Source organism: Ailuropoda melanoleuca, chromosome 7 (genome assembly GCF_002007445.2).
Source record: "Ailuropoda melanoleuca isolate Jingjing chromosome 7, ASM200744v2, whole genome shotgun sequence".
Classification (NCBI taxonomy): Eukaryota; Metazoa; Chordata; class Mammalia; order Carnivora; family Ursidae; genus Ailuropoda; species Ailuropoda melanoleuca.
Window position 1 is genome coordinate 18982959 of NC_048224.1, and position 27996 is coordinate 19010954.

The window sequence follows — 27996 nt, forward strand, 5'->3', positions numbered from 1 at the left end:
AAAAAAAAAAAAAAAGAAAGGGAGGCTTCCATGAGATAAGACACTCCCCACGGTCGCACAGCTAGTAAGAGGTAGAACTGGGACCCAAGAGTATCTTCTATTTAGACTTCACTGCCTCCTTCTCCCTCTTGTCTTTCTAGCCAAAGGGGTCCTTTGTATATCTGCAAATTCACAGAGCATTTATTCAACATCCCAGTCTTGTTATTTGTCATATTCTACACAGAGCTTAATTTCTCCTCACTGGGCATCTCTTAATCCACTTTGCATTCCTTAGCATGCCACTCACAACACGGGCTCTGTAAATATAAACTGGTTTAGAGTAAGTCAGCTTACAGCAACTGGGACTGGCAAAACAAACAAACAAAACAAACAAACTGTGTTTTGATGAAGAGTTTCCAGGTCTCAGTTGATTTCTTCATTGTTTCAAGAAGCGGCTACACAATGGCATTCAGTACAGGGGATGACACTGGATGGTTTGTCCCCTGGCGCTTTGTTTTATCAGCTACCACGGCTGTTCTGCCAAGTCCCCTCGGATCTACTGGTCGGGCCAAGGCTGAAAGGATCTGTGAGCCAGAGGAAGCTCCAGCTTCTGGAAAGTGTCTGACACACAGTAGGCACTCAACAAGTATCTTTCGAATAATGACCAGTGACAAAGTCATGTGGTACCGATCCAGCATTTAGAAATGATCATGTCCTCCCACCACTGAAGTGATTCTTAGAAATCGTTCATCTAGAACATGATATACTCAAGACTTATTTTCACCTAAATAATAGATTGCCTTCAATTACATAAATAAAAAATAACTTTAAGAAAAACCGTAAAATGAAATCCTGCAGGTTCTTTTGGTGATAAAGTGAAATGCTATCTGCAAACTTAGTAACATTGTGCTTGACGCATGGTTGATGCCCAGCCATGACCCTGAGGACCTTCTTCTACATGCTGGTCCCCATGGGGAGGTAAGTGCTACGGGTTCTGTTCTCTAAAGAAAGTTAATGACAGTATCTATCAAAATGTATTTCTTATAAGGAAAACATGATTTTTTAAATGCCACCAAATTAATAATTTCTCATTTGAATAATTTTGAAAAAAAAAAACACCCAAATCTTTTATCTCAAAAGTACTTCTGCTGCTGCTGTTCAGTAAAAAAAGAAAATCACCTCATTAGAAAGCTGCTTAGGGATTTTAGAAAATCTTTATTGAGTGTCTACAAAGTGTTCCAATGTGCCAGCCCAACCCCTAGGCCCACTCATACCATGCCCACACATTTCGACTTCTAGACTGTTTCTCTTACTAGATCAAGAGCATGGCAGAGATGGGCTAGCTGTTTATTGCACTATTCCCTCCTCATCCTGGGCACATAGCTAGGCTACATTCCCTGGCATCCCTTGCACTTAGCTGTGACTATGACTATATGACCAAGTTCCCACCAACAGGATATGGCTGGAGGAGATGTGTGGCCCTCCAAGCCTGGCTCATATAAGGATCCCCTTCACACCCCTCCAGCTCTTGCCGTTCTGCCCCAGCTTGATGAAGATAAGCTCTGAAACCTTGAAAGCCACATGGACGATGGCAGAGCCACAAGATACAGGGTTTCTGTGTCCATGACCACTGCTTGGAAAAAGGCCAACCACAGCTCAAGTACCTCTGTCTCAACTTTACATAGGTAAGAAATGCTTCCATCCTGTTTGATCCATTCTACTTTCTTGTATGTGTTTGTTAGAACAGCTAGCATCTGGAGGTCTTGACATTTTTGCAAAATTATGAAATACTCAAAGATTATTTGTAAAATAGCGACTCTAATCATTGTATGCCAAATCAGACACTAGCTTATAAAATAAGCAAATAATTTAGAACTAGGATATCTTGTAGACTAAGTTCTACTCTAGATAAACCATCGAAGGTGCCAAAATTTAAGAAAAATGTTGTTGAAAACTTTGAAATGTAGAATATTCACTTAATTGATTTAATTTTTCTGTGACACAAGAGAAGCCTGCTATTGCTTGATTTCGGTGTTAAGAACATCTCGATCCAGCCTATTAAGCACCAGTGTTTAAAAGGAGGGTAGTTTGTGCTACAGCATTCATGCAAATAGACATTTCTGAGACTTAAAAAAAAAAAAAAAACAAATTGGTGAGAATTGAAGTTGTGAGCTCCAGGCTCTCATCTATATTGAGTAAATGACAAAGTAGGATCACTTTCTTAACTTCAGAATTGTATGATTATATTTGACCATTGATAGTAATCCATAGTTTAAACTGATCATAAAAACACATTATTTTATTTAAATGTTAAAATGTACAGTAATATCTATTTGTCCTGTGTACACATAGGAAATACATCAGAAGACACTCTCAGAAATTTAAGTCTCAAGCGAAACCTGAGAAACATAAGCCTCAACCACAACCAAAGTCCAATTAAGTAAATTATTTATTTTGTTGTCCAAAGTATAAGGGGCCTAACCTAGTTGAAGGCCATCAGTTAAAGATGTAATGCCAAATAAGATTACTTGCTGGTTCTCAAAAAACTGTCCGGTTAATGCAGTAAAGACCTTATGAGTAGATGGATAATCAATGGCGCTTCTGGAAAACTGCCTTTGGTGATCACAGCTGTTCACCTGGGCCCAAATGCATCCCAAATAACTTAAAAACATCTCTCCAATCAGTCTTCTCTCCATCTCCACTGCTCTCACTTTTATCTAGGCCACCACAGCTCTTACCTGGCATATTGAAATATCTACTCTCAACCTGGGTTCCTTGCTTCCACTCTTGCCCCTTCTCTGAATGTTCCCCCCAAGGAGTGCCCAAAGCAATCTCTCTAAAGCACAAGTCATATCACACCATTCTCTGGCTTAAAATTCTTTCATGTGTCTTCACTGGTCTTAGGACAGAATTGGAACTTCCTCATGGCCTGCCATGCCCTGCCCCATCCCAACCTATCCTAGTACCAATCTCCCCATTCCCTTCACTCCAACCCAACTAACTGCCTTTGTGTTCCTTGAATATCCCCAGTTCTTTTCCATCAGGGCTTTAGAACTTCCAGTTCTCTCTGCCTGAAATGCTCTCCCTCCAGCTCTTTACATGGTTGACTTTTCTTCATCCTTCAAGTCTCAGTTCAGCCATCACCTCCCCAATTACCCTCTTGCCGTGTTTATTTCTTTCATAGCACTTACAACACCCTATAATTTTATTCTCTATTGTCTGGAAATCTAGACACTCTATGAGGACACGAACTTTTCTTTTTTCTTTTTTATTACCTTGTTTCAGGCATCATATCTTCAGAGATGGGTGGATGAATGGATGGACAATATAGGCAATAGATAATTCCAGCATTCTTTGTCCCATGGACCATCCACGAGAATCTGTATTACCACATTTGTCGATAAGTGTTACTATCCTGTCCCGGCAGGCATGGTTATAAAGCAATTCCAATTTCTGCTCTCTTATCTGCATCTCCCCTGGGAATAAAGAAGTTTTAGTTCTGGGGCCATCCATTAGGCCCTTTCCACACAGTGAGTCTTATTGTTAAATGAAAAATACCCAAGTTTCCAAAACCGATCATCTCAAAAGGATATGTCCTAATATTTCATTATCCGTGGTATCACACAAGGCTATCCTCGCTTTGAATTTTAAGCTATCCAACTTCTGAAGAAGTTTTTTCAGGAGAAACAAGTCACCTCAACGCAGAGTAAAACTACGAGCCACTTCCTGGATTCCCATATCTAGACCATCACCTTTAGAGTACAGCAAACCAAGCTGATGGCTATATGGAAATCCAGCACACACTTCACTTTGGTATATGGCACTGGGTCAATCTGACAGAACAGCTTGTTTTGCCAGTTCTGACTAACTGGAGGAGAGCTATGCCTACAAATAGGTTTCCCAGACGTTCCTCTGAACATATAATAGGAAATGCAGAATTGGATCTGGGCAGGGCCTCTGGAAATGTCAGGGCAGTCTCTCCACACTGAATGTCCCTGAAAATGCCAACATTCTCAAATGAACACACTTTTCCCCACTTTGAGCCATGGTGAAGACATGCTATCCCAGTCCAGCTGAACTACAGAACTCCATTCGGTAACTCAACATGAGAAAACTCAATAAGCCCCCACAGAACGCCTGCCAAGGAACAGCACAGGAGCCATGTGACATCTGCCTGCACAGAGGGAGGTTACAAGAATCACCCCCACAACACATGTGGTGGTAGTCTCTCTTGTAAGGCAGTTGCTGGGGTCTTTACCCAGGAAATTCCACAGTGCTCTTTTCTTGAAGGCCCACAGGAGAAATGCCTCCCAGGACTTAGTACCAAGAAAGCTTTGTTTCTACTAAGGATTTAGCTTTGCTGATGGTTTGTTTTATCTTTTGGACACTGTGATTACTTTAACAGATCACATTTCCTCTTTGCTTCTAGAAAGCCCAGAGATAGATTTGCAACCCTCTTCAATAATGACACTGGACATTATGACATGCATTCTTATGTTCCAACCGTACCACTGACTTTATCTTGCTTTTTTACACGTTTTCCCTCAACTCTGATTTATTTAAATACTTTGTATTCTCTTGTATTGTATATATTTACAAGCTGCTTCAAATCGTTTTGGGAATGAAATAGGCTATTAATGCATAGATACACACAGTGGATTTTATACCAAACCTGTTCCAACCCTAGATCCTGTAAAAACACAATAAGGCCTCAGAGAAACGTGGGCTTGAATCCTGATTCGGTAGGTTTCTAGGTATGTGATCTCAGGCAGGTCCCTTAATATTTCCAAGCTTCCATTTCCTCCTCTTTAAATTAAGGGTAATAACATTGGCATTGTACTATGGATATGAGAAATAATGATAATTTATACGAACAGTCAATACTTAGTAACCTGAAAATAAATACCATCTTCTGTTATTAATAACAACTATGCAGATTGCTACCAAAAATACCTAAAGGCAATGTCTGGAAGACACAGGGACACAGATACATGGACGATGTCATGTGACTGTGCAGACAGACACCAGAGTGATGAACCTAACAAGCCAAGAACACAAGAATTACCAGCAGTCACTGGAAGCGGCAAAAGAAGACTCTTCCCTAGAAGGTTTGGAGGGGAAATGGCCATGATGACACTTTGATTTTGGACTTCTAGATTCCAGAACTGTGAGAGAATAAATTTCTTATTTTAAGCCATGCTGTTTGTGGAAATTTGTTAGGGCAGTCATAGGAAACCAATATACCCAACTCCTATAGCTCTAAATGGTAGAAGTGAAATACCCAAACCATACTTCAATCCAGCTGACATCTGCCAAGATCTCACAGATACATACCTGGCAACAAGATGCATTTCATGGAAGGCATCTGCTAGAAGAGCACAAAGACTTTGACCTTAGGCTTAAATGAATTAATTCCCCTCTCTGAACTTCAAATAGCTCATCTATAACATGGGATTAGGTCTAGATCAATAATGGCAAATAATTTAATTGGGAATGGCTGTCTGAGAGTGCCGTATTGAGAAGGATTATGAGGCGTCATCTGGACAAAGAGGCAGAGACAGATAGAGTCAAAATACTCCATCTTCATTCTCCTCACATCCCCGTGACCATCCTTGTGAGCTTCCTCTTCCGCTACCCACTCTTTAAACACAGGTGATGCTTAAGGTTCTGATACTCACTCACACTCACTTCCTACCTTACATGTTCTCCTTAGATAAACCAACTGATTCTTATGGTTTTAAATTATCACCTATAGTTTCCGCTAATAATTTCAAATCTCTCTCTCCCATCTCGATTGGTCTCCTGTCCTCATTTAGTCCCACACATCCAACTGCTGAATGAACATCTCCACTTGGCTATCCCATAGACAACTCCAAGCAATTCATCATAACAAAACTCACCAGTTGCTCCCCTAAGCCTGGTCTTCCTCTCATATGCTACCTCTTAGTTGGTGGCACAACCATATACCTAGTTAGAAGACTGGGCTTTTTCCTGGTCTAGTTCTACTTCCTCACCCTCCCGTGCTCAATCATTTACCAACACTTGCCAATCTTACCTCCTAGCTAATTCCCTTCCATACCCACTATCACTGTCCTAATTCAAACTTCTATCAGTTCCCGCCTTTCAAGATTCAGCCCAGGTATCACTGCCTCCAGGAACCTCCGCAAGGACAGGTACTACATCTGGCTTTTCTGCACCTGTATTCTTAGAATTTGTCGTTGCGTCTAACTCTGTAGGCAACAGTTGACGACAATGATGATGGTGTGTATCATTTATTGACCACTTACTATGTACCAGGCACCATTCTCAGCAATTTATATCTCCACAACCACCTGATGAGGTTCTTTCTCATTATCCCTATTTACAGATGAAGCACAGAAAGTTTAAGTGACTTGCTCAAAGCTATACAGTTCTACGAAGAGGTTGCTGAACTGATCTGAAATTCAATTTAAATTAAGTCGTAAAATAGTGAAACATACACCTATTTGTTCAATAAATATTCATTGAACATATGCTATGTGTTAAACACTGGATATATAAGTAATGAATACATAAACACATTAATTTCAGACATGGGGGAATCTCTCAGAAAACTCATTCCTAGCCACTTCTCCAGGCCTGAACTGACCCAGGAATCTGGGAAACCAGTCTTTATCTACAGAATTCAAAAAAACCTTGAGAAATACTAGGGATAGCAGACTTAACTCAGGGTTTCCTCCTTTGCTATCGCCTTTCTCACAGAGTTGAGAAGCCCCTGTGAAGTACCAGAAAGAGCTTCAGTTCTGGTTCTCCCTTCCCAGCCTCAAGACAGTGACAGCTTCCAGCCTCCACAATCCCCTTTCCTTTGACTGCGGGTGGGCTGCTCCTCTCAGTGGAGGCAGAGAGCAGAGACTTTTCTGCTCGCTGGTGAAAGGCTTACATTGATGGCAATGAGGTCCGAGGACCTGTATGTCAGCCTGATTTTGGCCCTAAGTAGCACTGTGACCTTGGGCAAGTCAATTCACCCCTCTGGTCCCAATCTCTAAGAGTCCATCTAACCCTACATTCTATGATTTAGATTCTGCACTTCACAGGCTACCAAGGGGCAGGGGTCTTGGCAAGAAGAGGCCCTTCCCCACTCCCCCTGGATCCAATAGATTATTCCTAGACACTATCCCCAAACCCAAGCATTGCTCAGACCCTAAAGAAATCCTAAAAATTGAGGCCTGTGAGTCTTCTGTCAGTCTGAGAAAAGTTCACTTAAATTTTCCCATAATAATGCCTTTCTTTGTTATTCATAAATGTCAGGAAACCTATGACTTCATGCAAGCTGACAGTAATTAAAAGAAGACCCTGTCCTCTCTGCAATGGTAACCACTTTTAAATATTTATCCAAGATAGGGACGCTGGGTGACTCAGTCAGTTAATCACCTGATTTTGGATTTCGGCTCAGGTCATGGTTTCAGGGTCCTGGGATTGAGCCCCATGTCGAGCCCCACGTTAAGTCCCACATCAGGCTCCACGCTCAGGATGAATTCTGCTTAAGGATTCTTTCTTTCCCCTCTGCTCACTCATTCTCTCTCTCTCAAATAAATATATCTTTTAAATAAATAAATATTTATCCCAGACAAGGGGACATGTCTGTCCATCACTCATTCCACTCTTGCTGTTTCTTCCCCGACTATGGGCACTCTTGGATGTGTTCTGGGAAGAAATCCACATTTACTCAGTGAGTAAAGTGAAAGCCCCATTAGGGTTCAAACAGACCAAGAGAAACAAAGATACAGGTGGAATCTGTTCTGGTAATCCCAAACTGAGGGTATGTTTTACTGATGATGGATATTTATTTGCTTAAATTTCACATGGTAAATGTCCTTTTGCCAGGGATCATTTTCTAAAAGCTAACATTATTTCTGTGCCCAAGTTCCTACATGCATCATCTGAAGCTGACCTATAAAAAAGAACCAAGGGTAAGTCTGTCCAAAGAGCCTCCTTGAGAGTGATATGATTAAAAACAAAACAAAACCAACAAAACAAAACAAAGCTACTGGGAGCATCTAATATAATAGGGAAGTGGCGATGCTGGGGGGAAGGAGGAGGAAGGAATGGTCTTGGAACCTCTCAGCAGTTTTGCTTGCACAGCAAACTTGAGAACCAGAAGAAATCACATGGCAGTTTTTTATTCAACAAATATTTAGTGTCTTCATGTGAGAGATTCCATGGATACAAAACTCTGTCTGGACAGTTAGATATGTGAGTCACCCAAAAGACACAAAACTATGTGATACCACTACAGTAGAGGTATGGCTGTGCTCATGACCTAACCAGCCGTGGGCATCCCAAAGAGAAAGCAGTGGTGGTTGAGCTCCTACCCACCATTCTGTGAACTTGTCAATTTCCCCAATGCCCAACTTTGTCCTCTCCATATCCCTACACCGAAAGAACTAAACCACCAAACAATCTCCCTGTCATCGAGACCTAGTTTCATTCTTTCAGTCATCCAACAAATAATTATTAAGCGCCTACTTTATGCCAGGTGCTTTGTGCCAAGGCACCTGGATCTGTCTGATCCGGGTCCAGTGAGCCATTTATCCTGGGCCTCATATTCATGAAATGTTTACAGTGTAGATTATTTAGATCATATGCAAATGATATCATACATACAGTCAGAGATACACTTACAGGATTAAACTTTAAAGCATATCACAACTTTTATAACGCTGGTTTGGCAATTTTCAAAAGTAGACACAAATCTCCCCGCTACTGGGCCACATATCATCCAAGGAGGTGATCTGGGTCTCTCTTGATCCCTGGGGGTCTTGCTGGACATTCCAGAGACGACAGCAAGCAAGCCAGTTGTTGCACTGTGCTCACAGAACTTCATGTTTTGTGGGGAGACTGGTATCAAACAAGGACACATATCAAACTAATCACCAGTTATCTCAGGGAGGACAGTGGTATGGCATGAGGCGGAGCTGGCAAGCAGAGCTTTCCCTTTATCTAAAATGTTTAAATGTTTACTATAAAGACATTTCCATGTATTACTTATGTAGTCATTATAAATTTCTACATCAGGAACACCAGTAAAAGAACAGCCAAGAAGAGGACTAGAAGACCATGAGAGAGGCTGACCCCAATGCGGGAGGCAGGGAGAAGGAGCAAAACACCAAGTTAGAGCTTCAGGGCTGGTCTGGAGCTAAAACAGCTGTACGCAGCTTTGTGGTGACCACGGTCTGCATACCCTGGGGAAGGCACCGCCAGGGAGGGATGCATGGCTCCCCATCTCAGAGCTCTCTACTGGGCTCAATCACCTTCTGACCCCACAAATGGAAGAACCTACTTTCATGCACTGAGTAACACGGATGATCAACATGTTACACTCACCTTGGTTTGAAACTTGCCTTTTCATGGAGAGCAATAAATCCTACCAGAGAATATGAAATGCTCCTGAGCTGAATCACAGCAATCCTGTCTAGACTGAAGTGTGTCATCGCCATTTTGTCCAACAAATTTTGTCTTGCCCGTTATTGTTCACCTTATAACCCATACGGACTTTACACAGTTCTATCAACAAGGCAGCCCCTGCTAATCAGCTTTCCCTCTGAGGAAAGCCTGACCACTACAAATGATCTCAAGACATGCTAGAGAAATAAGAGCAGCTATCATGGAAATATCATTAGCTATGGCAGCACACAGCTGTAAAGACAGATGGAGCAGTTGTAACAGACAAATTAGGGGATAAAAACATTTCCTTACACTGTCATTCTTTTCAATTTTCCTGATATTTTGAGATATACTCACATAGCATGGCTTTTACAGAACAGGGGCAAGACCAATGACTGATCATCTAATAACGTTTCTGATCAGAGCAGTGTGTGTGTGTGTGTGTGTGTGTGTGTGTACATGTGCGTGCACATGTAATATTTTTAGTATGACAGGTGCCCCTTGGGAGCATGCTGTGCACAAGTTTTTAGGGAAATGCACAAGCCAGCACAGAGTTATGCAACTGAATGCACTTCTCCATGAGGTGAACAGCTAGCAGAGGAATGGTTTCCTGTGAAGGGCTTCTTGTCTGAGCTCTACTCTAAGAGGTCAATGGGAGTTTGCATGGTGGATAGGGTTACCAGGTAAAATAACGAGACAACCAGCTAAACTTGAATTTGGGGTAAATGATGAGTGATTTTTTTAGTATGGGTAGTTCCCAAATATTGCATGGGTGTTCTGTATTTTTGTTTGCAAAATCAGGCATAGATAAGAACTTTTAAACAGCTAACAGTGGAAGACAGGAAGGTATACATGTCAATCATCTTTCCTTCGTGGTCATGAATCTTGGCACCATCAGCATCAATTAACATTTACACCACATGGGGATGAGCTCCATGCTATAGGGAAGACCTATGAATTACTCCAGCTACCTAAAACACTCAGAGTGTGCCTGCTTTATCAATCATGGACTCCTTGAGATCATGGACTACACCTTACTCTTCCATCCTCAAGACCCGCCCAGTGATTGGCATGTGGTACTAGCTAAAAATACAGTTCTGAATAAACGAGGATGTGATATGGAATGACTATACAGGGAGGAAATTTGGGGTGAGCAGGATAAAATGGCAAAACTGTACATGGCAGAAAATAGAGGGACCTTCAAGAGGGACCTCCATCACCTATGAACAGAACCTCTTAGCATAGTAATTCAATTGAAAAAGCTCTTAGTTCAGTTAGTAAGGTTGAACTGTCTCAGATAAGTGCAAAGTAGTCAAAGCATTTTAAGTGGGTAGGGGAGGGAGAAGTATACAAAGTTGGGAAATCAACACTCACACAATTAAGCACTTTAAAAAAGCCATAATGAAGGGGGACAAAGCATTTAAAAGCCCAAAAGAGGGACAAGCAATTCTGCCTAGGACAAGGTAACAAGTTTTCGATGGAAGAAGTTATGTGAGCCATATAAGCAGGTATGGTCTTCAGAGATACTTTGTACTTTATAGACTCTGTGTGTATGTTTAATCATAAATATATGTATATATATATAAACGTATATATTTTTATTGAAAAGTTGTAAAAATGGTACACTGAACTCCCACATATCCTATGTTATTCTATGGAATGGGAACTGAGTCTTGGGGTAAAATCACATTTCTTTTGAAAGTATCCTAGAATGGAAATGTGTAAGTAAAGAAAGTAGTATATATTGGTCACATTGCAAATGCATATTTTTCTAGTTAGAGAAAATATTTGTAGCATGTATACTTCTAGATTTATTTCTGTACATATATGCACATGTAGGTATTTCACAAATATGCTATCAGACTCTATATACTACCCATGTAAGCTTGGTTTTAAACTACAAAGTGAATTTACCCAAGTGACCAAACATATTCCCACAACCTAAGATTTAATACTCACATAGAAATTTTCTACTGATGAATTACTTAACCACCTACCTACTACTGAACATTTAAATTGTTTTCCGTTTTTTTCTGTGATAAACTTCCTGACAGCTAAGTCTTTAAAGATGTCCATCATTATTTCTTGGGTTTAAATTCCTAGAGGAAGAACTGCTGAGTCAAAGACCATGTACATTTTTAAGACTTTTGATACATATCATCATTTTGCTCTCTAGAGAGGTTGTGTCAACTTATAATGTTATAATTACAAAATATTAAAGTGCCCATTTTCCAAATTATTTTTCCAGGTTAGTCACCTCATAAAATCTGTGAAATCAGAATTTAGAGAGTGCACACATAGAGTAATATAGGTAGTAAGTATTTCTATGACAGGTATCAGAGGCGTGTGAAATGTTAGGCAGCCATGGAAGCGTTAGTTTGGGTTTAACTAAAGGAAAGGATGGTTGGAGAGTATCAACATTTTCTAATGACAACAGAAAACAAGCGAGCTTTCAGTAAGTGCCATGCTCAATCGACCAACTCTGTGTTTCATCTTGAGACCCAGGAAAATAAAAAGAGAAAATATCCAAATAGAGAAGCTTAATTTAACAAGATTAGAGAAACCTAAGCTATGTTATGTTCTGGTGGCCTTGCAATCAAATAATTAAAGTCATTTGTCCAATGTCTATGATTAACTCAATGAGAGAAGATGTTTGGCTACATGGCCAGATACAAGAAAAAAAAATTCTTTAACGGATTGCTCTCTTATGTAATAGTGTTGGATAAGTGCATGTATAGAGTCAGAACTTTCAGTTCTTTCTGAAATACTCTGCATCAATCTTGTTATGACAATCCAGTAGTACTGGGATGGGTCATCCAGACAACTCAGGTAATGCAATGGTAATGCCTTGCTCACTTTAAAGAGAAAGATTAGCATTTCCAAAGTCAGCCTAGTCACCCAAAGTCAAAACAAATCTCAGAGGCAAAGGAAAGGGGTTGAAACCCTGAGAAACATAAAATGAGGAGTGAGAAAACTCCTCCCCACTGAAGATTATTCGGGTGTATAAAAGGCACGTGAAGGAATACTTAAGACCTAAAACATCACTGTCAACCTTGAGTCTGGTGGATTTTTTAGCTTGGGGGGAAAAAATGAGCACTAAGCCTGATGTGATTCGGAAGTGTCTGCAGTCTGCATGCCTTGTGGGTCTGCTCATCACTGGCATCCTCTCTCTGGACTGTAACTTGCTGCATTTTCACCTGAGGAAAGTCACCTGGCAAAATCTGAGACTTCTGAGCAGTACGAGCAGTTCCTTTCCTGTAGAGTGCCTAAGAGAAACCAAAGCTTTTGAGTTGCCCCAAGAGATCCTATCACACACCCAGCCTGCCAAAAGGTACATCAAGGAGGCCTTCTATGAAATGTCCATACAGGCCTTCAACATCTTCAGTCAGTACACCTTCACATCCACTTGGGAAAAGGACTACCTGAAACAAATCCAAATCGGACTCGACCAGCAGTTGCAGTACTTGGAACAATGCTTGGAGGAAGAGGAGAAAGAAAAGGAAGACTCAAAAGAGTTGGAAGAGGATGGGATGAACTGGTCAGGAGCTCTGGTCCCCCAGCTGAGCAACCTAGAACTGAGGAGATATTTCAATAGGATAGACAACTTTCTGAAAGAAAAAAAATACAGTCATTGTGCCTGGGAAATCATCCGAGTGGAAATCAGAAGGTGTTTCTACTACTTTCAGAAATTTGCAGCACTGCTCAGGAAGAAATAAGGTATTTTTTTGAGAATTAAAATTCCTTTTCTCTCCAACATCTCCTTCATCTTCTTTTTAAGAATTATTGGGCAATCCTATAAGCCTGCCCACCGTTGGAGTGGCAGTGATTTAGATAATGTTTACTCTTTCTAAAGTTGACCTTGATCAGTTGTTAAGTGTCTGCCTTCGGCTCCGGGTGTGATCCCAGGGTTCTGGGATCGAGCCCCACATCGGGCTCCCTGCTCCACTGGGAAGCCTGCTTCTTCCTCTCCCACTCCCCCTGCTTGTGTTCCCTCTCTTGCTGGCTGTCTCTCTCTCTCTGTCAAATAAATAAATAAAATCTTAAAAAAAAAAAAAAAAGTTGGCCTTGAGACATCAGCTATATCCACCTTTCTAAAAGGCGATGCCAACCGTCCCCTGGGTACCAATAGTCTTGTTAGAAATTTTGAAGTTAGTTTTAAGGGAATAAGATCCTCTCCATGTTCTACTCTTTTCTTCCTCTTTCCCTTTGTTATTTTGTACTTGCTTTGCTCAAGGACCTTTGAACTTTACCCAGCCAATGCTAGAGGATATGAATGAGAGAATGTTGCAAAATGTAACACCTCAGTGATTTAACTGTCATGCTGCCAAGGCTGTTTATTCTATAAAGCTGAGCATGTTAAAGGAGCTTATACAAACTTTCATACAGTTAAAACACTCCCTTTCTCCCCCTGCCCTCAAAAAAAAAAAAAAAAAAAAAAAAAAAAAAGAAGAAGAAGGTGAAATTTCTGTCCTATTTGCTTCTCAGTTTGGTTTGTTTGAAATGATACAGTCTGTAGGATGGCATTCTATTTTTTTTAAGAGAATGAAGATACTCAGTGATATCAGACGGTTGAATTAGATGGCCATTAAGTTCTCATTCAACCTTTGAGAGCCAGTGATTCTAATGTAGAAAACACAGTTCATCCCTACTGCTACTATCTGATTTCAAGGGCATGGAAAATGCGGCAGAAAAGTATAATATCTGCCTTGCGTTGTTTTTCTGTATTTTTTTAAATGCCTAAAATGAAGTACCTGCAGTCATATTTCACATTGATTTTCACATTGGATTTTCCCAATTAGAAGACCCCTTTCCGTTAAATAAACTAGTAATAATACATGACACTTTAATATAGTTTACCTTTTTAGAAATTATTTTGTATCCAGATTATCTAGATTATTTACTTAAATTTTCTTGTGTGATCCTTCATCTGTATTAATCCATCATCCAGCTGAAATTAATTTCTTTCTTCCTCTCTCCCCTTCTCCCCATTTCAGAATTCCTTACCTTCAAGCAAGAGTTAACATAGAGATTTGTGGCCTCACAAATGCAAATGCATGAATGTACCTGGTTCCACCCTTGGGGAACTTTCCTGCTATATTGTTTCAAAAGCAAGCTCCTGAACCGTACAAAGTTCGTTCAAGTACAGGACTCAAATGGTAAAGCCAGAGAGTCATAACACTGAGGCAAATTTCAGGCAAAAATTAAAAGTTTGGATTGTGGTACACTGGTTATCAGTGGAAGGAATGCAAATAAAATGAGTTTGTAAAATCCATTTAGTAAAAACAACTCATCAAGAGTTGTTCTAAATGGGGGGGGGAAGGCACCATAAACTGTAAAGATGTTGGGGCATGTGCGCTACTAAGCAGAAAGTATACACTTGGTATTATTTTCCAAGATTTTTTCTAATAATGCTTTTGCATAGTCTCCCTAATAACTCTGCTAAGATCATGTCAGTTATTTCAGCAATTTATGGTTGCAGTCTTGCCAAATGTTTGCTATGCTAGAAGGAAGAGAATAGGCACTTCAAGTCAATAAAGATTGTCAGATTACAAGGGCAGAGTCAGAAGTCAGAACAGTATGCTTTTATTAAGAGCACCTCTAGTCAGAAAAAGGAGAACGTTCCCACTGAAAAAAACAGGTGAAGGACATAAACTGACATCGTCATAAAGGAAGAACTACTAACAGACAACAGGAAAAATGTTTAACCTCATTTGCGGTTAAAGAAATACAAAAGAAGACAGGAGGATACCTCCCATCCACCTGGCAGAAATGAAAAAGAGTGATTATAATACAGAGTGTGAGTGGGGTACAGGATACAGAAAAAACAATTCTCTTGTATATTGTTAGACAGCCAGTAAAGTGGCACAACTTTCCTACAGGACAATATGCCGATCTTAAATATCCTAAAAAGTGCATTAACTCTTCCAACCTAGCTATACTAAGCTCCAGAAATTTATCCAAGGAAATCATTGGATAAGACCGTTCACTGGAGCCTCATTTCAATATCCCCCTTCCTTTTGTCTTCATTTTTATCTCTTTGTGTTTCTGTTTTTTCTACAATGATTCGGGGGAGGGGAGGTTAATTCTAAAATTAAAAAAACTGTACAAGCTCATCTTCCACTACAATTACCCTGTTTTCCTTACTGGGGTAGACTGGGACAAACACTGCCCTCTCACTTGGTTAATGATGCCTTTGGGCACTTCTTGACCAACCCAGGTCTGCCTGGTTGCTTCTCTCCTGCTGCTACTGCTGCTGAATTTCAAAGGAATCCTTCCTTAGGCATCATTTTCATAATGAGACGTTTCTAAAGTGCCTTCCAGTGTTTCAAAGAGTTTGCTGTTTTTCTTTTGCTGGTGCCACCGGTAATACCCAGAAATCGCCAAAGTGCTCTGTGTACACCTTCCTGACTTAGTAGTCGCCTTTATTTATTTCTTGAATGGAAGTCAAATTTCTGTTAAGTCAGGTAAAGAGAAAACCCCTAGAACTGTGCAGAGCTCCCACTTAAAATGTTTGAGTGGGTACCCAGGTCACGGGTGGAAGCTTCCGATGGAAGCTTGTTTCCTCCCTCTTCAGGCTTGGGGAAGGGATCAAAAGGTAGAGGGTATAAAGTGTAACTGAGCTTCCTTGGATGATTGGGCCTCCATCAGAAAAAGCTGGCAACACCACTATAAGTAAAGCCGAGCATGTCTAGATTTTAACAGGTGCACAGGGTTGGCCTCCCCTCACAGACAAAACGACCGTCCAGGCACCAGGCACCGCACGGGAACCCTGCCTTCTCAGAGTAGCTACTTTGCTTTTGCCCTACTTCTTTAACAATCTACACTCACTACGAAAAAGCACGATGCGTAAGCATCTAGTATGTGAGGGAAGGCGCAGAAACATGGTCACGTAGAATCTAACAGGCGCACCCCCAGGGGAACCCGGAGGCAGTCCCAAGCCACTGGTTGGCAAGGGCCTGGAAGCCTGAACACTGCCCCGGCGGCGCCTGTGCGGTGTCCTCCGGTTTGCTTTTTCTAAATGCTGACAGGGGACCTGGCATTTCAGCTTGGAGCCCTACCCCAAGTCAAAATTCCACGTTCAGTCTGGAGGGAGCCACCTAACCACTCTTTCTAGACAAAGTCTTGAGGCTTCCTGGGTTATTTCTTTCTCCATTCTCGCCTGTACTCCAGCCCTTGGAAACTCGCAGACCCCAGAACCCAGGCTTTCTGCCTACCAAAAGTGCCCTGATGCCGTTCCGCTGGCCTGGAAGCGGCCCAGCCACAGGCCTTCGGGCGGAGATTTAAATCCACTGGGGCCACCCAAGGACACCCTGGTGAAGGCGGAAGGCCGCTTCCACTCTCGGGAAAGCGGCACCTCTCTCCGGCTGCGCCCTTCGCGGCGCATCTGGGATCAGATCTGAGAAACGCGCCGCGGGCCACAGGCAGCCGAGGAGGCGGGGAAGCAGCAACTTTCCCTCCGCCCTCTAACCGCAGGGCCTGGGTGCGGCGGCCGCGCTGGGGTCGGGCTCCTCGCCTTCCCTGGTCGGGATCCCCGGGGGAGCCGGCCGTGAGGCTGGCTGGGGGTGGGGGAGTGCGGGGAGGACCCGGGGGGCGTCCTGCTCTCCGCCAGCCCCGCCAGATGTTGCAAAGGCAAACAATAGGGGAGGCGCGGAGAAACAAAAGACCATTCGTCACGATCCCCGCGGGCTCTGTGGCGTGGTCCCTGCGGGGAGGACATCTGGGAGGTGGTCAGGAAGGTGGGTGAAGGGGGAGCCTGAGGGGCTTGGGAGTCTCCTGTACTCACTTGCCAGGCACCAGAGGTCGGCCCTTTTCCATTCCGAGAGGGGTCCCAAAGCAAGGAGGACAATCAAAGGAAAGTTGAGGGGTTTTCACCTTCCTTGGGAAGGGAGGGGCTGGATTCCAGATGTTTGACAGTTGTTGGCCCCAGGGGTCAGCAGGGTTTTGTCCATCCTTCACCCACGCGCTCCCTCCCCGAAGCTCCGCCAGTGCCCGGGGCGAGCGGGCCGGCGGAGCGGGCTTCCCCCGCGCAGCCCGCGTCCAGCCTCCGCACACGCCCTGAGCGCGGTGCTCCGGCCCAGGCGCACTTTCGCAAAAGTTTGTCTTCCCGCCACCCGCAGCCCGACACGCACGCGGCAGTCACCCGCGATTCGGGACGGCTCCGGGACGCACTTGTGGCCCGCGGGGAGATGCATTTCACTGATAGAGCTTTCACAATCAAGGCCCCGGAGCCCGGGCTGGGGACTGGACTCTCGTTCCCGCCCGAGAAGGGAGCGCGAGCAGCCGGCCTGAGCCGAGGCGCGGGCAGGGGTCTGACGCGGGTCCCAGCCTCGGAGCCGTCGCCCCCACCCCACCCCACCACCCCCTCGCTGCGCCCGCCCCCAGGTGCGCCGCTCCCCGCCCCGCCCGGGCGCCACCGGGGGCCAGCAGCTGCCGGGCGGCGCCACCTCGCCTCGCCTCGCCCCGCGCGGGCTCTCACTCACCGTGGGCTTTTACCTTCAGCCCGCGGCCCTGTTGGCTCCTGCGCCGGGTCAGCCGCAGCCGGCGCCTGAGAAGGAGGGTGAGCCGGGGGCGGGACGGGCGACGCTTGCGGATCCACGCGGCGAGCGCGGGACGAGCGGCGAGGGGCCAGCACGCGCGGTCTCCCGGAGCGTGCGGGCGAGCGAGCGCGGGGGTTGAGCTCCAGCCGCCGCAGCTCCGAAGTAGCCCCCACAGGCGCCCGGTGCGCGGCTATCTCGCGGGGGAGCCGAGCGGGGACCCCTGGCGGCCGCCCGCGGAATGGCAGCTCCGTGGGGGAAAAGAAGTCAGGTCGCCGGGAGGCTCCTCTTGTCTCCTGCAGAGGTGGGGAATGGGCCGTCTACGCGTGCTCCGCTCCTTTCGGAAAAGACGGAGACCCTCTCGCCAGGGCGGAGAGGGAGACAGGCATCAGAAAGGACGCGTTCTGGGTCCGCACACAGCCAAGGCACCTGGAAAGGGGGAAACCACCTGCTCCAAGATTTTCTGACTTGCTGAAAAAGACTCTGTTGGAAACTACTGACAGAGGGGGAGCATTAATCATTGGAAAATACTGAGATTCTGGAGGATTTACTAGAACAGCCTGGGAGTAGTGGAATGAGCATAGCCTTGAAGCCCAGGCACACCCTGCGACCTCCTACTGTGTGATTTTGGTCTATGACCTCTAAACCAGTATTTTCCTCTGTAAATTGGGAGAGCACTATCTACCTTGCAAGTAGTTTTAAGGGTAAACTAGGCGTAGAAAGTAGTCTTAATAGTCGGAGTCACTAGATATAAGCTTCCTAAGGAAAATAATGTCTTCCACATCTTTTTATTTTCCTATAGCACCTTAATACATATTGATTAAAGAGTACCAAACGACTAAGTATTGCATTTTACAATACTGACTACACACTTTAAAGAGTATGGAAATTATATAGATATTATAAATTATAATATGTAAATTATATATTATAAATTATATGTATTTTATAAAATATATAATATATTATATATGATATAAATATATACAAATTCTATATATTTATAAATATATAAATTATATATTATAAACTATAAATTATATATACATATATATTTGAGAGAGCATACGCGCAAGCGGGGTGGGGGGCGCGGGGGAAGGGCAGAGGAAGAAGGAGAAGCTGACTCCCCACTGAGCAGGGAGCCCAACGCAGGGCTTGATCCGGAGGCAGAGACTCAACTGACTGAGCCACCCGACATCCGGGAAGTATGGAAATACATTAAGTAGAAATTAGGATATGTGAGGGGTTAACATCCTCCCCCCAAAAGTGGTTTCTGCCACTCCTAAATGAGAACCTCTAAAACCACACACATCTTCAATATCAAGTCATTTCTGATATTGTAAGAAATATTTAATAGTCAAATAGGCATGGTATTATATTAATACTAAGTGACAGTGATTAAAACACTAAGTGATTACATTTAATTCTGTGTCACTTGGGCAATGCAAAGATTTTGGAGATTGTAAATAAGAAACTCAAACATGAGGGGGAAAATAGTCAGATACAAATATACAGCCATTAAGTAATGATTCTCTTTATTATTAATGCAATTTCATTTCCAAACTGCCTCAAACCCTAGTCACTGCTCAAACCTTTTGGCCTCAGGGCAATCAGAACTCTCTTCATCATCCAGAACAATCAGGATGGAAGTATCTCTTAATTACCCCAGTTTACGTTTAATTGTCCTTCCCTTTTCACTGGCTAGTCCCTAATTGGGAAGTCTGTTGTCTGCCTAACAATTCCCATGGCATGATCTTTTCTGTCCTGTCAAGAGAGGAAAAATGAGGTTTCTTGGCTCAGAAACTAAAGCGGAACATCGAGATCCAAATTCTGCCTGTGGAGATAGGACTCACTCTCTAGGCTATAGATGAGCAGGGCATGTGCAGGGTGAAGAGGGCATTCAACTCTAATCAATAAACATTAATGGAACTGTCTCTCTCTCTCCTTGCGTTTCAGCTTTGCCTATGGGAAGAGAGAATGTTCATCCCACTTCCAGCCCCTTAGTGGCTTCTTCCCTGGGGAAGAATGGTAAATCTCGTGATTGGGAGGGGCCATCCATGTTTCCTGGGTAATTTTCATCAGTGAGTGGGGTCAGTGTGGTGAACGATGCCCCAGCTCTTGCCCACTCTCTGGCCCAGCTTCTCTGCCTGTGACCTGGTGGGCTGGAGAAGGATGGCTTAACCTTCACAATGTGCTCTGAAGGGCCAGCATTTAGATTCAAGCCCTCCTTGGTCCCCCTGTGTTTTTGTCTGGTCAGGCTACTACAACAAACCTTGGGGGCTTCTCAACAACAGAAAGATATTTTTCACAGTTCTGGAGACTGAGAAGTCCAAGATCAAACTGCCAGCAGATTCAGTGTTTGGTGAGGGCTTGCTTTCTCATAGACAACTTTTCACTGTGTCCTCACAAGGCAGAAGGGGGCAGGGAGCTTTCTCAGGCCTCTTTTATAAAGACACTAATCCCACTCATAAGGCATCCACCCTCATGACTGATCACTCCCAGAAGCTCCACCTCCCAATACGAACACCCTAGGGGATAGGATTCAGCAGGTGGATTTGGGGAAGACACAAACATTCCACCTGGAGCGTCCTGGGCTACACCTCATTCTCCAGTCCAGCTTTTATTAGAGCTCTGCATAGTGTTACATAGCAAACTGGCTCCATCACAAATTGAACAAGCTACTGTTTCCCACTGGCTATTATTCCTAATGTGTATGGTTCTTTACTTGTCGGGAAAAGCAATCTGAAGGGAAAGACTAGGGGAAGGGAAGGATTCGGGTACCAAGAGTCCACCCAACCTACACCCATCCTCTCCCTCAAACTTTCTCCACTGCTGTCTTGCCCATCTTGGTGAATGGCCTCTCCAACCTTCCATTGGCTTAAAGCCCTAAATCACAGGATCATCTCTGACTTATCTCCTTTTCTGTTCCAGTTCTAATCTATCAGCAAATCTCATCGGCTTTACCTTTGAAAGATATCCAAACACTGACAGACCTCTTTCCACCCCCTCAGCCCAAGCCACAAATACCTGTTATCGCAATAACCTTCTAACTGGCCCCCTGCTTCCACCTTGCCCACCCCCCCATATGTACTATCCTCAATAAAGCAGCCAGTGTGATTCCAGTAAAAGTGGTGTCATATTTTGTCTACTTGCTACTCCAAATCCTCCTTGGGCTCCTCTTTCAACTCTACTTAAAATTATTTTCGCCCTCCCTTTCTAATACTCCCTATCCATATTCCCTGCTCCAATTTTTTCAGAATTTATTGTCAAATGATTATATATATATATACGTATATACATACACACACACACACACACACACACGGCTGTACTCGTTTTCTTTTTTTTTTTTTTTAAAGATTTTATTTATTTATTTGACAGAGACAGAGACAGCCAGCGAGAGAGGGAACACGAGCAGGGGGAGTGGGAGAGGAAGAAGCAGGCTCATAGCGGAGGAGCCTGATGTGGGGCTTGATCCCATAACGCCAGGATCATGCCCTGAGCCGAAGGCAGACGCTTAACCGCTGTGCCACCCAGGCGCCCCTGTACTCGTTTTCTGTTTTCAGCCTGTGTTTGTTTTCTATGGCTCCTGTAACAAAGTACCACAAACTTAACGACATACAACAATACAAATTTATTATAGTTCTGGAGGTTAGACATTCGACACAGGTCTCATTGGTGTCAGCAGGGCTGCATTCCTCTTTGAAGTCCATAGAAGAGAGAGAATCAGTTTCCCTGTTTTTACTGGTGTCCAGAGGCTGCCCCCATACCCCTTAGCCTGTGGTTCTTTCTCCATCTCCTAAACCACCAACAGCAGCCGAGATTTCGTTTTCTTCACTCTGACCTTTCCACTTCCCTCTTCCACTTATAAAGACCCTTGGGATTACACCAAGCCCATCCAGATAATCCAGAATTATCTCCCTATGTTAAAGTCAGCTGATTAGTGACCTTAACTCTGTCTGCAACCCTAATTCCTCCTTGCCATGTAATGAAACATGATCACAGGTTATGGAGATAAGATGTGGACATTTGGGGGGGGCATTATTCTGTCTACCACATGGTCTTATTTTCCACTAGAATGTAAATTCCACAGTACATAAATTTTTTATCTATTTTGTTTATTACTCCATCCTTGGACTAGCTCAATAAATGTATAGATGCTTGCTGTGGACTGAATTATATCTCACTTCCCTCCACCCCCAAATGCTTATGTTGAAGCCCTAACCCTCAATGTGATGGTATTTGGAGATGGAGCCTTTAAGAGGTAATTAAGGTTAGATGGAGTGATAAGGGTAGTGCCCTCATGATGAGATTAGTGGCTTTATACCGAGAAACAAGAAAAGAGAGATTGTTGTTTCCCTACCCTGTGAGGACACCGTGAGAAGGAGGCCATCTGTAAATCCACAACTCTCTCGCCAGGAACCGACTTGGCCAGCATCATGATAGTTGGACTTCCCAGTCCCCAAAACTGTGAGAAATAATTGTCTATTGTTTAAGCCATCCAGTCTATGGTATTTTGTTAACATGTATTGAATTAATTAATGAAGAGAACTCATTATAGGTATTGCAAATACTAAGTACTTTCAATGGAATTTCTCATTTAATTCTCACAAGGTCCCTGTGCAATAAATATAGGTGAAGAAATTACAGACCAGAAAGATGAGGGAACTTACCCAAGGTCCTTCAGCTAGGACATCATGTAGGCAGATTTTAGACTTGGCAGTGTGACTTAAACCCATAGCTGGAACCCTCACGCTCCTCTGCCACTATCACGCAGCAATAGGCTGCCCGGGATCTTGCCCTCAAAATGCTTACTGCCTAGTTAGAGAACTACAGCTAGCAATAATACAAGGAGACTATGCGGGGGAAGGTATAGAAGAGGCCAATACATTTCTGTGGAGCATAGAGACAAGATTAATTCTAGATGGAGTTGACAGTGGGGAGTTTCAGGGAGGATGCGGCATTTGAGCTGGACCTAAAGATGGTGGACGTTGGGGTGCCTGCATGGCTCAGTCAGTGGCTCAGTGTCTGAATTCAGCTCAAGTCATGATCCTGGAGTTCTTGGATCAAGCCCCACATCAGGCTTTCTGCTAAGCGGGAGCCTGCTTCTCCCTCTGCCCCTCACCCTGCTCATGTTCTTTCTCTATCACTCTCTCTGTCTCTCTCTCAAATAAATGAATAAATAAAATCTTAAATAAATAAAGCGGACGTTGTTGGAGTTAGAAAAGTTGTTTCAGGTACAGAAAACCTGTAAAGGTACAGGAAGGTAGAAAAATCCTAGATGTGTCCTGAAACCAAGATTAATCTAATTGGTATGGGGACTCCATGTGCAGTTAGATGATAAAGGCTGGGATCCCAAGTGCTAGGCTAGAGATCAAAGGAAATGTAATGATTTTCATTAGGTTATTAATGGAGAAAGCTTACCTGAAGGAGCTGCCAAAGCAATGTCTGAAGCTATAACTCAAAAGGCAGTAAGTAGAAGACAAAAATGAACTTCTTGCTGATAAAATGTCTTGGGAGGCTGCTCTGCTTGCCCCATTATAAAAGGGCAATCATGGATCTGTCATTCTAGGTCCAGAGCACAGCGTGTACCTTAGCCCCCAAAGGTTCTCAAGTGAGCAAAAATAGATAATGAAAGCAACTGGGTTATTCCTGACCTCTGGACAAGTATAATTTTCGCCATTTCCATTTCAGAGGTGAAATAACTAAGGCTGGAGGAATTGACTTGCCCCAGATTACACAACTAATAAGATTGGGATGTTGATTTTAGGTCTCATGACCATTACTGCTGTGTCTTCCGATATAGCAGTGGAAAAGGCCCCACGGGTGTGCTTGTCCAAGATAAAGTTGTGAGATTTCAAGCTGTTTCAGATAAATCTCTCCAGGTAGCTATGGAATAAGTCTAAGGAATTTGGATGGAGGCACTCATGGTTCTCACTTCCAAGGTCTTCCAGGGAAAAGAGAGAAGACAGGATCATCTGAAAAATGCATTTTGGGGCACCTGAGTGGCTCAGTTAGTTAAGTATCTGCCTTCAGTTCAGGTCATGATCCCAGGACACTGGGATGGAGCCCTGAGTCGGGCTCCCTGCTCAATGGGGAGTCTGCTTCTCCCTCTCCCTCTGTCTCCCAGCTCGTGCACTTGCTCTCACTCTCTCTCTAGCTTGAAAAAATAAATAAAATCTTTTAAAAAAACGAAAGATGTATTTTAGGGAGACAGTGGCATAGTAATTAACAGAATGGGCTTCAGGGTCTGAAAGACCCACATTAGCTGTGTCTATTACCTTATTTTATAAAACGGGGTAAATAATATAGGTAAATAATATAAAATGGAGTAAATATAAAATAATATAGGGTAAATGATCGGTCAAGGGATGCATGTAATGTGCTTAGCACAGTGCTTGTCACATGCTATATGCTCTCTTTTTCTTTGCAACACAGAGTTCTCGCATCACCCTCGCATAACTCCTCCCTCACGAGGGCAAGAGACCCTAGCCCCCAGCATGTGTGACATTCCACACTCAATCTAGAAGCCTTACCGTCCCCTGGGATGTCATCTCCTAGAATTGGGAACAAAAAGAGAATACTCTGGGTAGTTTGATATAGAATTAATAACATTCACATTCTTTGCCCAAGTCAGTGCAAATTACTTTCTATCATTTTCAGTTCATGCTTTATGCATTTCCTGTAAGAGGAAAGCCATGCTGGTCTTCAATGGTGTATGAGAAAAATCCCAGAAAGATTCCATTGCCAAACCACCTCATTACAGCTTCCACTGAGAGGGCACTGAAAGAGCAAAGGGATATGGTAAGAGCGTCACCATAGTAACATCATAACACATTGCAATAGAGTAAAGTGGAGAAAACATGTTTGCGTAATCATTGACCAACATAGACTCACAATCATGTTGCTCTGGAGAGCAGCGCTCACTCAAACTAGATTTGTGAGAGGGTATTCTTATTAATCTTTGGTAGTCTGATTACCCATTGGCATTGTGTGCTAACCATAATTATTACAGGCAGCTTACTAACAGAGAGCAGACATTCTCAGAGTCCTTTTCATACCAAGCAATGAAAGTTAACACAACTGTCTACTTAACAAATCTTGAGCAGTAAGGCACACTTTCTCCTTACCCACTTTGATTTTGCTTTCAAAACACCGACTGACCATAATCCTGGAGAGATTGTCTCAGTGTTGTATAGGGCATCTCTGGGTCCTAGAAATGAATGCGTATGCCTCCCCCTAAGCATTGAAATTACAGCAATTTAAATAAAAGATGTGTGGGGCGCCTGGGTGATGCAGTCTTTAAACGTCTGCCTTTGGCTCAGGGCGTGATTCCAGCATTCTGGGATGGAGCCCCGCATCAGACTCCTCTGCTGGGAGCCTGCTTCTTCCTCTCCCACTCCCCCTGCTTGTGTTCCCTCCCTCACTGGCTGTCTCTCTCTCTGTCAAATAAATGAATAAATAAAATCTTTAAATAAATAAATAAACAAATAAAAGGTGGGCAGGTGTGTATACAAAAGATACATATAACATGTAAATATATATGGCATATATAAAGATATTTATATACATCTTTTATACATATCTAGTACATACTTATGTAGAAGTTTTTAAGCAATTTCAAACCATGACAAGAATCCACATATTAAAGCATCTTTCCTGCTAGCATAATTCTTACCATTTATAATGACACTAGATGTCTATAATCATGTCCTCTGAAATCCACATTATATCAATCCCATCTTGTGGAAGTGGAACTGAGGCATGAAAAGGTCACAGGGTTTGAGGACTGGGAAAGACCTGTGACAACAGTTCAAAATTGTACCAGCGCAGCTAAACAAGATGATGCACTTTGGAATCATTCTGGAAAATTGCCTGCCTTCCATTCTATAGGAGTGGAATGAATGTTCTTTCTTAAGTTGTTTTTTTAATTAGTTTTATTTAAATGAGATTGTGATCTTTCCTCCTGCTCTTTGGCTCTATCTATTTGTATTTTTCATAGTGATCCCATGTCCCTTCCGATCTCCCTACCAGACTGTGATTTTTTGGATTTTGTTTGTTTTTCAAATTATTTGAATCTTTAATAAGTGACTCTTCTCCAGAGAGAAGCTCAGTGGTTTTGTTCTGGCCTGACACACATCAGGTGTAGTACACTTGTGGTCTGCCTCAGACTCTGAGTAATGGAGAAGACGTGTCCTCTAGCAGTTGTCCTAAATAGGTCAGTAGATATGATCTAAGGAGAGTTAGTTCCCAGGAGAATCAGACGCTAAGGTCTGATTCTCATGTAAAGACAGCACATGTAAAGACAGTTCAGATCCCCCAAATCAACTTAAGAGTGAGACTTCAGCACCTTTCTAAGAGAGGGAAATCAGACCACTCTGTGTTCAATAAGCTTGAGAAGTTGTGTTCTCAAAGTGATTCATACAGAAGGGGACAGGAAGACAGAGAAGAGGCTGGTGTGTCACAGATGCTTCCAACTTGATTGCACCCCTTCCCTCCTCCAAATAGGAAAATAAGGAGGATGGACTTTCTCTCTTTCTCTCTTTGACTTTCTCTTGAAGGGGGAAAAAACACGGCTTTACCGTCTTTGTGATCAGTGTCCACTACCATGGCCAATATGTCAGTCCTTAACTCCCAATTGCCATGTTCGGCAAAACAGAGTCTTTTGCGCCTTCTCAACTCTCCTTGAATATCTGTGGAAAGAAATGAAAGAAGTAAACTGTTCTATTGTCTGACTGAAGATGGCTGTTAATGAAGAAGGAGCGTCTCCAAACCACTCCCTGCCCTCCTGGCATAAAAAATAAACAAGATCCTCCTTTTCACATCATAATTAACACAAGACACAAAAATGAGGGGTCCCTTGTCCTGACCTACTTTAGCTTCCAGCTGTTTTACCTACTCAGGACCCCATTTCCTCAAGATTCCAAATAGATTTGATACACTGCTCAATATTAATTTCCTCCTAAGATGCTGCTTTGCCATTTGGAAAGCCCCTTGGGTTGAATAATTATTGAATTTCTAAATGGCCTCCGGCCAGTTTCAGATATGATAGTGTTTCACGTCTAGTAATATGAAAGACTTGCCTTGGATATTGAACAGCCCTGATGATGCTGTTTTGAGGAAAAATACCTCTCTGAAAGGTTTTTAGAAAAGTTTCAGTTACAATTGTTCCCGAGTCATATTGCCTAATGCTCAGCAGAGTCTCTGCAGAGATGAATGGATAATCTCCTTCCTTCCTCGTATTTATTTTTTCTTTTCACCCTCCCTATATCCCTCCCTCTTCCCTCCTCCTTTCTTTCTCTTCCCTTTTGCGACTTTGTACCAAAGAGGATTTATGACAGCTAGCTAACTTCAAGATTTCTACCCAACGTCCTAGAAGAACAATTCTCCTTTTTTTTTTTTTAAGATTTTATTTATTTATTTGACAGAGATAGAGACAGCCAGCGAGAGAGAGGGAACACAAGCAGCGGGAGTGGGAGAGAAAGAAGCAGGCTCATGGCGGAGGAGCCCGACGTGGGGCTCGATCCCAGAACACCAGGATCACGCCCTGAGCCGAAGGCAGACTCTTAACGACTGTGCCACCCAGGCGCCCCCAATTCTCCTTTTCTATAAAACTATGTTACACTTTCATTCCTTTTCCTTGCCTTTTTGCTTTCCTGTGTTCTTTTCTGTTTATCTCAGCAGATGCTAAGCTAGGTTTCCGTTTGAAGTTGTGACTCATTGCTGCTCAAACTGTAGTCAGCATCAAAAACCAAAAGGAAAGCACAAATGAAGAGTTGGAAGGATCCTCATGACCTTTGCTTCAGTGGCTAGGACAGTCCTATGGCATTTACTGGAGGTGGAGGGCAGGGGACTCATGTTTATCAAGCACCTGTAATGTGCTAGGACTTGTGCTGGGCATTTTTACAGGTTAGCAAATACAAAGACTGCGGACGGTAGGTATGATTACCCCCATTTTAGACATTAGGAAACGTGTCCAGGACTCACACAGTCTGCCTATGATGATCTTGGTCCCAATTTGGTATCACCTTGTATCCATCAGCTCTGGAAGAACTGAGAC

The 27996-nt window shown here is 43.2% G+C and overlaps 2 protein-coding genes across 4 annotated transcripts in view; one reads left to right on the top strand and one right to left on the bottom strand.

The window, feature by feature from the left end:
* Positions 1 to 18122, bottom strand: part of MOB3B (MOB kinase activator 3B) — a 207962-nt gene extending 189840 nt beyond the window's left edge. The window contains exon 1 of one of the 3 annotated variants that reach the window (XM_034663993.1): positions 17896 to 18122. The gene's annotated coding sequence lies outside the window, so the exon portion shown is untranslated. Of the gene's footprint in view, positions 1 to 17185; positions 17666 to 17882 lie in introns of those variants that run through there. The other 2 variants (XM_034663992.1, XM_034663994.1) reach the window with 2 other exon arrangements.
* On the top strand, positions 12492 to 13118 carry IFNK (interferon kappa). Its single transcript, XM_002925949.4, has one exon. It carries the CDS (start codon positions 12492 to 12494, stop codon positions 13116 to 13118), a length of 627 nt encoding a protein of 208 aa, XP_002925995.1.
* Positions 18123 to 27996: the final 9874 nt, after the last annotated feature.